The 12,058-nt window shown below is 45.1% G+C and overlaps 1 protein-coding gene across 1 annotated transcript in view; it reads left to right on the forward strand.

The window, feature by feature from the left end:
• MOSPD2 (motile sperm domain containing 2) overlaps positions 1-12,058 on the forward strand; it is a 153,698-nt gene that overhangs the window by 71,979 nt on the left and 69,661 nt on the right. Inside the window, exon 6 of the mRNA XM_075333416.1 lies at positions 10,047-10,171. Coding sequence (XP_075189531.1) covers positions 10,047-10,171 — 125 coding nt within the window. The remainder of the gene's footprint in view (positions 1-10,046; positions 10,172-12,058) is intronic.

Below are 12,058 nucleotides of genomic sequence, written 5' to 3' on the forward strand. Positions count from 1 at the left end.
TTCTATCTATCCTTCTATCTATCCTTCTATCTATCCTTCTGTCTATCCTTCTGTCTATCCTTCTGTCTATCCTTCTGTCTATCCTTCTGTCTATCCTTCTGTCTATCCTTCTGTCTATCCTTCTGTCTATCCTTCTGTCTATCCTTCTATCTATCCTTCTATCTATCCTTCTATCTATCCTTCTATCTATCCTTCTATCTATCCTTCTATCTATCCTTCTATCTATCCTTCTGTCTATCCTTCTGTCTATCCTTCTGTCTATCCTTCTGTCTATCCTTCTGTCTATCCTTCTATCTATCCTTCTATCTATCCTTCTATCTATCCTTCTATCTATCCTTCTATCTATCCTTCTATCTATCCTATCTATTCTTCTATCTGTCTATTTATCTGTCTGCTATCTATCTCAGAAGGAAATTACTTGTTTTTTTATTTTTTTTTCAATGTGCTTTATTGCATTGAATGCATTAAAGCACACGTACCAGCCCGCATGCGGCAATACCGCGGTAAAACTGCAGCAAACCGCATGCGGTTTTTGGGTGCGGTTTGCCGTGGCTTTTTACCGCGGGTGTGGTAATCTGTCAGACCCTGTGGAATTTTCTTAAGAAAATTCCGTTTTCCAGTGTGCACAGGGCCTAAAGGAGTATCCCAGTGTATTCAGGGGATGAGTGATAAATGCGAGATCCGTGAGGGTGCTGGTCCCTATTATTTGCCTATGGGGGTGACAATGGCAGCTCTCTTGTGTTTGTCTGTGTCATATACATTGAATAGCATGGCTGGACATAGCATGTGACTGGCTGATTTTTTTCCCCCCAGCTCCTCCTAGGCGGAGCATTGCAGTCAGGGGACAACTAGGAACATAAGGTCCCAATTTCGACAATCAGTGGGGATCCTAGAGGTCCTGCGCAGATCTAGTAATTATCACCTACCCATTGGATAGTGAGATTTTTTGTAGACTTTAAAGGGAATCTGTCACCAGGTTTTAGCTCCCTCATCTGAAACCAGCATAATGTAGAGACAGAGACCCTGATTCCAGCGATGTGCCACTTACTGAGCTGTTTGCTGTTATTTTGATAAACTCAATGTTTTCTCTGCTGCAGATCTAGCTGTTATACAGAGCTCATGAATATGCTGGACTACCTGCAGCTCGCCAAGTAGTCCTGAGATGATAATCTCCTGCTGATTTAACAGTGATTTTATCAAAACTACACTAAGCAACCTAGTAAGTGACACATTGCTGGGATCAGGGGCTCTGCCCTACATTATGCTGCTCTCAGATTAGGTGGCAAAAACCTGGTGACAGATTCCTTTTAATAACCCCTTAAAGGTAATGTCAGTTTTTTTTCTACCCTGTCTGAGGGCAGAGACCCTGATTCCTGTGATTTGTCACATATGCTACAGTTTTGATAAAATCACATCACTTATTTCTCCACTGTGGATCTACCAGTTCTCTGAATCTGGAGTTCTGTGTAACCCCGCCCACAAGACTGATTGGCAACTTTCTGGATATACTGTGCATAGGCAGAAACTGTCAATCACTTGTGGGGGTGGGGTTATACAGAGCTCCAGAATATGGAGGACTACAAAGCAGCAGATTTACTAGTTCTCTAGTGATGAAATTACAGTTTTATCAGCAGGAGATTATCAAAACTATTGTACGAGGGACTGCTGATAAGTCTTTGGCTGTGATCTTTTTTTGTTTCTATAGTAACGAATGTTACTTCACATGAAAGTCTTATGTGTCTAATATATATTTTCAAAATGTTGTGTTTGTTGCTTATGGCAACAGTGTTCTACGCACGCGGGAAACCAAAATGGTGGAGTCTAATGTGATATTCACAGCAACTGAGAGCAGAGGAGTGATAAAATTCTTGTTTCTGCAAGGAAAGTCTGCAAAGGTTATTCATGGTGATATGTCGCAGACATTGGGGGATCAATGCCCTTCATATTCCACAGTTAAGAACTGGGTTGCCATTTAAAACGGGCCACTTCAGCACCAATGATGAGGATTGTCCTGGACGACCGAGAGTGGTTGTTGTTCTGGAGATCGTTGATGCTGCGCACAACCTCATACTGGAGAATCCACGAATTTTAGCTAAAGCAATAGCAGACATCATGGGGATTTCCTGTGAACGTGTTTGTGTCATTATCCATGAACATTTGTACATGAAGAAACTATCTGCAAAGTGGGTCCCCAAATGATTGACAACAGATCAGAGAAGCATGCAAGTGAAAACTTCCCGGTCCCTTTGTCAGTGTTTCCGGACTGATAAAAACTTCCTGGATCGACTGATCACGATGAATGAGACCTGGATTTATTTGTATGACCCTGAAAACAAGGAGCAGTCAAAAGAGTGGAGGCACAGTGGTTCTCCTCGTCCAAAGGTGCAAAAATCAGCCACTAAGGTGATGTGTCCCTGTCTTCTGGGATAAGGAGGGTGTGCTGCTAGTGGACTACCTTCAAAAGGGTTCCACCATCAATGCAAGATATTACATGGAACTTTTGGATCAATTGAAGGCAGCTGTGAAGGTCAAAAGGTGCGGCAAGCTGTCCAAAGGATTCTTGTTCCTGCAAGACAACGCCTCCACTCACACTGCACAAGAGACCACCGCAAAACTGGCAGCATTGGGCTTCCAGCTGGTTGACCACCCACCTTATTCACCAAATCTAGCTCCCTCCGACTATCATCTGTTTCCAAACCTGAAGAAGCCCCTCAAGGGTACCAAATTTCACACCATTTCTGAAGTCATGGCTGCTACGGATGCCTGGTTTGAGGCACAACCGAAATCCTTCTTTTTGCTAGGCTTACAGAACTTGGAACACTGGTGAAGGAAGTGAGATGACGTCAGTGGAGAGTATGTGGAATAAGGCTTAAGCCACACTGCGAGAAAATCGGTGTGAGTGGAGTGCGATAAAACATCCCATTCCACTCGGACCAATTCTAGCCTGTGTGTCAGCGCACATGAGCGATTATTTTCTCAGCCCTAATCGGACCGAGAAAACAATCGCAGCATGCTGCAGGTGTAATGTGTGACTCTTTCTCTCGCACCCATTCAAGTGAATAGGGTGAGAGAAAAATCGCACTGCACTCGCAGAACACCAGTGTACCGCAAGTGCAGTGTGGGAATGGCAATAGCCGGCTACTGGCCCACCCTGCCTCAATGCCGACCCGTCCCCTGCAGCTGAGGTCTGCTCGCACAGTTGGTCCTCAGTCGCAGGGATACTAGCATGACACTCGGCTCCTGCTGTGCTGCCAGCGCGAGCCAAGTGTCATGCGAGCATCGCAGTAGTGCCCCGTGTGGCCCCGGCCTAAATGTAAAGTTTCATCATCCTGTCTCATTTCTTTTTGGGTAAAGCCAAAGACTTATCAGCAGCCCCTCGTAACCAGCTCAGTAAGTGACACCGCTGGAATTGGTGTCTGTCTCTACATCATGCTGCTCTGAGATGGGGGAGCAGAAACCTGCTGACAGATTCCCTTTTAAAGTTGTAATAAAATATTATTAGTATTTGATAATTAGATTGATAGTCTCGTCATTACCATACAGTCACTGTGGATAAAGTCTGTTTTGAACAATCAGTTAATTTGCTCCTCCATCCATCAGTGACAACAAGCCGCCATATTGTCCTCCTCATAGCGTTCATATGTTCCTGTTACCTGGAGGGTTTATTGCAGTCAGTGAGCGCTGATTATTGTGCACAGTGTCTGCCATGCAGGAATACACGGCCGGGAATAGGTGACAGTCATGTTATTATACCTGGTCATGAAGGGCAGATACAGCTGAATCCCTCCTGTAGGGCAGATGACCTGCGGATCACCTCCCATCCTTGTAGAAAATGGCACTGTAATCCTATTATTAAAGACATTATGTCCAGAAAGCCATACAATCATATATATTAGTGCCTCTAGGTGAGGTCTTATAAACTTGTAGAGTCTGGATGATGTTACCTGCCTCCCACACCCCTGTCCTGTTCACTTCAATGGGGCTGAGCCGCAAATACAGACTGAGCCTATGGTTTGTGGCTATTATCTCTGAAAACCTCTTTAAGGCCTCTTTCACATGCCCGTGGAAAACCACGCACGTTTTCCACGGACGTGTCAGAGGTGCGTTTTGCTCTCCGTGAGCTGTGTTTATGGGCTACTTGTGTTCTCCATGTGTTATCCGTGATAACACACGGAGAACGGGAACTTTCTGCTCACCTGTCCCTGGCGTCGCTGTCCGTGGTGCTGATCTTCGGTCTCCGGTCCTGCCGACTCCCCGCTGCTGCTGCTTCCGGCCACAGTGAAGTGAATATGCAATGAGCATAATGAGCAGCGGTCGGCAGCAAGTGACAGCAGCGGCAGAGACAGCAGGGCTGGAGAAGGTGAGTACAGTTTTTTTTGTATTTCCACACAGACACATGTTTTTTCTCCGGTGCGTGTCACATGGAACACATCCGTGTGGTCCGTGTGCATTACATGTGACACGTTTCCGTTCCGTGTGACACCCGTGATGCCGGAGATAAAACGGACATGTCGGCGTGTGGAGTACACGGGCACACGTAAGTACGGAACGGACGCACGTTCTGTGCCAAAATACTTACATGTGTCCAAAACCATAGGAATCCATAGGTCTACGTGAGTACGTGTCTCCGGTACGTGAGAAAACCGCCAAACACGGACCGGAGGCACGTACGTGTGAAAGAGGCCTAAAGGGAACCGATCGTCAGGTTTTCCCAATATAAACTAAGGCCATCACTTTTATCCCTTCTTTATAGCAGTCTGTATAAGCCCCTAACACCCTCTGCATATCCCCATAAATGCCTTTTATAATCCCCTGGTATGGCGCTGTGCGGTCCGCGGTGTCGCTGGTGTTACTCGGTGCCTCCTCTGTCCCCACAATCAGTGTCATCCCTGCCCTGCATCATGTGGATGGGGCGTCCAATGTCATCCTCAGCGCCCCCAACTGGCTCCTGCTGAGGGTAAAGCAAAGTACTGCAATGTGCATGTGCCAGCGTTACCTCCACTCTCCGGAGCTTTCTGTCCTCTCCGGCGCTCTCTGGAGCGAGGTAGGGGGCGCTGTATGGATGACATAGGACACATGAAGCACGGCAAGAGGATAGAGGAGGCACCGAGCAGCAGCAGGGACGTGCTTCGGACCAGACAGCGCCGTATGAGGGGATCATAACAGGTATTTTTTGGGGTATGGAGAGGGGGTTGGGGGCTTATATACAGGTTAGTAGACTGCTGTAATAGAGGCATTAAGGGTGATGGCCTTAGTTTATATAACAGGATCCCTTTAATTGAATGTTTAGGCCGTGCTCACATCAGCGGTATTTTGCCGCAAAATCGGATCAGTCACAAATGCGTTTCAGCTCCATTCATTTCCAATGGAATCGCGGCAAGATGCGGTCACATGCAACACACGCAACCGCATGTGACCTCATCTTGCTGCGATTCCATAGGAAATGAATGGAGCTGAAACGCATTTGTGACTGATTTGGTTTCGCGGCAAAATACCGCTGATGTGAGCGCGGCCTAATCAATTGTCCTTAGATTGAAGCTTTTCAGTGAGTCTGATCCAAGTGCCCCCTGATCACAAGAATGAGGGTCCGGAGTCCCACTTTTGAATACAACAGTGATCTTTCATGTACCGTGTGGCTTTGTGCTCTCAGTTATATCAGTCTTTCTCAGCTTTGAATGGCAGCACTACACACTCAGGACCTCTGTCCCCGTGATACCGGGCCATCTTAGGCTCACCCCCTTTAGAGGTCACTTTCTTGTGAAATATAAAATCCTTTTTTCTCCCTATTATGAAGAGAAGTGTTCTATAATTTCTAGGTTCACGTCCCTTCCAGAATTTTTAGCATGCCATTTTTTTTTCTAGTAAAGTTGGGGACACCATGATGGAAATTCCACACTCCTCAGATAAATCAGTGGGGTTTGTTTGGCACTGATGGGGTTTGTCATATAGCGGATCCGTACCTGCCATCAGTTCAGACGTTCTAGTCCAAATATATAGCTCAAAAACAAGACTTAAAATGTCAGTGTGAACTTGGCCTTAGTTGTGTCTGTATCTGAGAAAGCTGTCAGCCAGTATGGAGGCTTCATAGCTCTCCGAAAGTCACATAAGCCTCGTTCTCTAGTCCTGCAGCCTCCCGTCTGGACCACTACATAGTAATATTTACTACTCAAGACAAGTTTTTCAAAATCAGATTTCAAAAAATCATTAAATTGTTATGATGCCTTTGTCAAAAGATCCAACGAAGGTAAGAGGATGGAAATGAAGAGTGACGAAGAAAATCTAGGAACTTTGGAATCCGATTAACCAGAAGGTCTTCTCCTAAAACTGCTTGTACAGTCGCAACATTTTTGTACAGCCTCGAGTTGTGCAATAATGTTGTGACTTTTTGTCACTTTTATACCATATCTAGACAGCTCCGATGACTTGGAAAGGTGTGTAGAGCAGGTCGAAGCCAACCCAACCAATTCATCATAACTTAGCGCCACAAAAATGGAGCAATAATTACACCAATCCCTTCATGGTGTACATATCTGGCGGTGGCACACCACAGTAGAAACATGTGCCAAATTCATTAAAGAAGTCAGTTCATCAAGCATTACCTTTATTAAGATTGATGTCCAAAAAGTCTAAATCAATCGGGACTTATGTTTTTTTCTCCTATTGTTACAATGAAGGTAAAAATATACCAATAAGGTATGAAGTGAAGTGGAGAAACCAGAGATGGAACCCTGCCCAGTTGTTAGATTTTTACTTTTTATATGGGGCATGTTGTGTCTATTTATTTTTACAATCAAAAGCATACAGCAGCGCTCTGTATGTATTAAGATGTATGCAAACACAGAATATATGAAAAGTGAATGGCATTACTGCTGTATAGCATATACTTATAAAATGGCGGTACTTAACACACAAATTGTCCAATTCATGAGAGCCCACCTGCCATGACAAGGTGTACTTTTTCTTTGATGGGACCCTTAGCCTAATCTATATATATAATTGCCTTATTCTGTCTGTCTGTCTGTCTGTCTCCAAAATTGTGTCCTTACGGTGACAACCAGCGGATTGGCCGCTGGGCTCGGCATGGCCCCGCCCCCCCCCCCCGCACAGATTGGCCGCTCAGCTCGGCCCCCTGCACGCATTAGACGCTTGGCCAGGCCCCGCCCCCCCACGCATTGGATGCTCGCCCGGGCCCCGCCCCCCCGCATGCATTCCCCGAACCCACACGGAGACGCCCGACACCCAGGTGACTGCTGCAGCACCCAAAGCCCGCACCGCAAGACAAAGTGGAGAAAAGCCACTAGCTTACCCCGCCTCCTGACACACGTGTGCCTGAGCCGGCGTAGGCTGGTATCCATAGTACACATCGGGTAACTATAGAAACCGCTTTCCTTAGTTACCGATGTGTAAGATGGTTACTAGCTTACCCCGGCACACGTCAGCACTGTCGCTTACCTTTTCTCCACTTTGTCGCATCCGGCGCGCTCCCGTGCACTGTGTACACTACAGTTGCCGCGCGACAACCTCCGATCACGTGTTGTCATGTGACCAGGAAGTTGCGGCGCAGCCACTGTCCTGTACAGTGTGCGGCTGCCTTCAGATGTCCGTGTCACACATACCACACATGCATGTATATATATACACATACACACACACACATAGCAGACACACATGGATACACCGACGCATACACACATAGCACACATGCATGTATACACACACACTGAGCACATATACACACATAGCAGACACACATGGATACACCGGGCGCATACACACAGTGCACATGCATGTATATACACACACACACAGCAGACACACATAGATACACCGAGCGCATACACACATAGCGCACATGCATGTATACACACACACACAGCAGACACATGGATACACCGTGCGCATACACACATAGCGCACATGCATGTACACACACACACACACACACTCTGCTGTACACTCACCCAGCGATGTGGTCCCCGGCACTGAAGTCCCCAGCACTGTCCCCGCTTCCAGCTCCTCAGGGCACTGAATATTCAGTGAGTATAATGAGCGGTGATAAGGAGCGGGAGGCAGCAGAGCCGGAGACAGCATCGCTGGAGAGAAGTAAATATAGAGAATATTTTTATTAAAAAGACCCATATTTTCTCTGGTATGTTTTACACTGATGTCGCACGGATCACATCAGTGTGCCATCCGTGTGCCATCCGTGCTGCCGAAGATGCCTGCGTGTGTGCGGGGTCATGAAAAGTCACACAGTCCGTGTGCAAACATGGACATGTGAAGCACATCATAGAATAACATGGGTACGTGTGACATCCGTGTTACAAAACGCATGTCACACGTACCTAAAACACGGACGTCTGAAACCAGCCTACAGGAGCGCGCAGCATCCGACAAAGTCAAGAAAAGCCAGATGTGTGAAACCACTAGCTTACCCCGGCTCCCGGCACACGTGTGCCTGAGCCGGCGTACGCTGGTAACCATGGTACACATCGGGTAACTATAGAAACCGATTTGCTTAGTTACCCAACGTGTAGCATGGTTACTAGCTTACCCCGACTCTCGGCACACGTGTGCCGGAGCCGGCGTACGCTGTTAACCAGTGTACACATTGGGTAACTATGGAAACCACTTTGCATAGTTACCCGATGTTTACCATGGTTACTAGCTTACCCCGGCTCCCTGCCCATTCAGATCATTGGTCTCCCACTGTCAAACACGCCCATGCGTGCTGCACAGTAGGAGACCAACAAGCAAAAAATAAACCAGCACTCTCGCTTTGTATAGTTACCCAATGTGTACCATGGTTATCAGCTTACCGACGTACGCTGGTAACAAATGGTACACAATCCTGTAACTATGGAAAGCGCTTTCGTTAGTTACCCAATGTGTACCATGGTTACCACCTTACCCCCGGCTCCCGGCACATGTGTGCTTGAGCCGGCGTACGCTGGTAACCATGGTACGCATCGGGTAACTAAGCAAAGCGCTTTGCATAGTTACCCAATTGTGTAACATGGTTACCAGTGTACGCCGGCTCCCTGCCCATTCAGATCGTTGGTCTCTTACTGTCAAATACGCCGATGCGTGCAGCACAGCGGGAGACCAACGAGCGAAAAATGAACCATCATTATTCAAGACTTGCTGATTATATTATTATTCAAAAGTTCCTTTATTGATGGCATATTAAAAAACATAGACACAAACATTAATTAAAAATCAAGGCAAGGGGAGCACGTACTAAACCCACAATAACCAAGCATATACAATAAATTTACTGAATCTTTAGCAAGCCAAATAACAAGCTCAAAGTATAGATCATTACAAAAGCAGTTTACAACATCCCTATATTGGTAAAATACCAGCAAAAATCTGCATTAGTATGCACTAAAAACTGCCCATTACCACACTTAGCTCATATGAATACCAGACCTGCTGTCATATTAATGGTAAAATACTGCTCCCCTGCCAGCCACTCCAACACGTGTTTCACACCGCTTCCTCAGGGAGTGAAGCGGTGTGAAACACGTGTTGGAGTGGCTGGCAGGGGAGCAGTATTTTACCATTAATATGACAGCAGGTCTGGTATTCATATGAGCTAAGTGTGGTAGTGGGCAGTTTTTAGTGCATACTAAGTGTGATGATTTATGGTTAACTCTTCTAATTTTGGGTTATATATTATTATTCAATCTGCTACCCTACATACACATTCTAGACTACACGATACGTTAGAATCGGGACACCTTCTAGTATTTAATAAACATGCCTCTCCCAGGCTAAATGCCTACAAATTTAAAGGGCACTAATTAAGAACAGCCGTGTGCTGATGGGTTGAGATCAGCCAAATACAGAGGCATAGTGTACTGCAAAAAACTGACCAACAACTCCGGACAGAATGAAGCAAGTGTGAACAGGTACAAGCTGCTATGACTACATATTTCTAATTAGAGCTTTACAAAACTATTTTCAGACATGATAGTACTTGTATTAATATATGAAAATGCTTCATCCGTTCCTTTTATTTATTTATTTTTTTTTCCTGTTAGCTGCTTTTAAAATTGTGAAGGGCTGGCTGGGTCCAGAGGCGATCAATATGCTAAAATTTGTGAATCGGACCGAAGTTCAGGACTACATCAGTGCAGAGTACTTACCGCCGCACATGGGAGGAACGGTAAGTTCTGCGGAAATCACTTGTTACAAGGGGGTAATTTCTTTTACTAAGCAGTATGTAAAGCATTGACGTTCCAGATGACTTCTTGTGTGCATTATTAGGCTGTGTACTCCTCCCCTGTCAGTATATACATGTCTCCTAACATAGCTCCTGTCATCCACACAAAATAAACCTTCTTGATTCGGTAATCACAGAGCAGGTGAAATAATAGGGCTTCTTATTCCGCTAGACTAGGAACGTAGCGCTTCTGGGCTGGGTTTTTTGTAAGACTTTTTTTTTTTTATATGTATGATAAAAGTTTTATAGTGTTTGAAAAATTAACTGTATGATTGATTTCAGATTGTGTTGTTTAGGAGAGTGATAGCGTCACAGGATGATGTCACTCACCTCTCCGCTGCCATCACGTCTGATGCTGGATTTCAGCGCAGTGCGCATGACCCTGGACTTTCACTCATGCGCACTACTTCAGTTTGAAGCCAAGACGCATACACCCGTCTTCATAGCGTGCATGACTGAAACTCCGGGGTGATGTGCATTGAGCCAAAATCCAGCGTCGGATGGCGATAGAAAGGTGAGTGAGATCATCCTGCGACATTGCACATTCATTAGCATGATAGCACACCAACAGGGGCGTACCAACATGCAAATGGAGCCAACTAGCAAGGGAAGCAATGCTCAGGGGACTACTCCCCTCGCTCATTAGCATACGATAATAGATCTTTAGAAATACATTGTCTAAAGATCTCTTTATCTATTCTAGTATATACAGGGACAGTTAGGCAGGGACTAGAGCTATGCACACAGAACTGCTCGTGGTGCTGCCTGCATATTACACCTGACAGGTTCCCTTTAAACGTGTACAGTATATTGATGACATACAGATGTCATCCATGTGCAGTACCTGTTTTTCACGGACCCATTGACTTGTATGGATCAGTGTGCCCGTACCGCCGGTTAAAAATGGACATGTCTGCGTACGGACACGTGTGGTTCACCTGGACGCGTTTCATGTGAATACATGGAGGTGTGGAGATCTCCTTAGATTTTCATTAATATGTGTGTAAACGGGGCCTAAATGATGGAAATGGGCTGTTCCACAAACACCATTTATTATTATTATTATTATTATTATTTATTATCACCCTCAAAACCCAAAAAAAAAAAAATCAAATTGAGCATACTCCCTATAGTAGTTAAATAAGTAAACAGTAGTGGTACATGTGAATAACCAAGGGTACTAGGTAAGCACTATTTTAATTTTATTTATTTAAAAAAACAAACCTAAAACCCAACCAAATTATGACACGGTGTACCCAGTCGGGACGGTTCTAACCTGTCTCTAATATTAAAACTTCACCTTGTGTTAGACAATCTCAATGTGATTAAGGGCAGATCAGGACAGGGGTCCTGACTGTTCAGCCATCTGTCCATGGGAAAGTATCTAGATAAATGCCTAGCGCAGAAATGGGGGTGACACCCCTGTCTGTACAAAGTACAAAAAACTATTGCAAAACCAAAAAATGAGCTGGAGTATACGTTGATATACATGCAATGTGTATGAGCTCACAGACAAAACCCAATTAAACAAAAACAAATTGAGTATATAGACTGCTGATAGCCTTCTTACTTCTCCCTTAGAAGTGAGTGGAGTCGTGATTGCACATACTTTACTGCTCCATTTAAACTGACTTTAGGTATCTCCATTCCTGGTATTAGTGGTCTAAACTGTTGGACACTCACTCATACATTGTTTTTATCACCTTTCATGTGGACAGGTGATAAATATTGTTGAGGGGGATAACCCCTTTAACCATCTACTAAAGTTTTTTTTTGTTTTGTTTTTTAATCCTATCACTGTCCTCCATTACAACCTTTCATCAGTTTTTC

Source organism: Anomaloglossus baeobatrachus, chromosome 2 (genome assembly GCF_048569485.1).
Source record: "Anomaloglossus baeobatrachus isolate aAnoBae1 chromosome 2, aAnoBae1.hap1, whole genome shotgun sequence".
NCBI lineage: Eukaryota > Metazoa > Chordata > Amphibia > Anura > Aromobatidae > Anomaloglossus > Anomaloglossus baeobatrachus.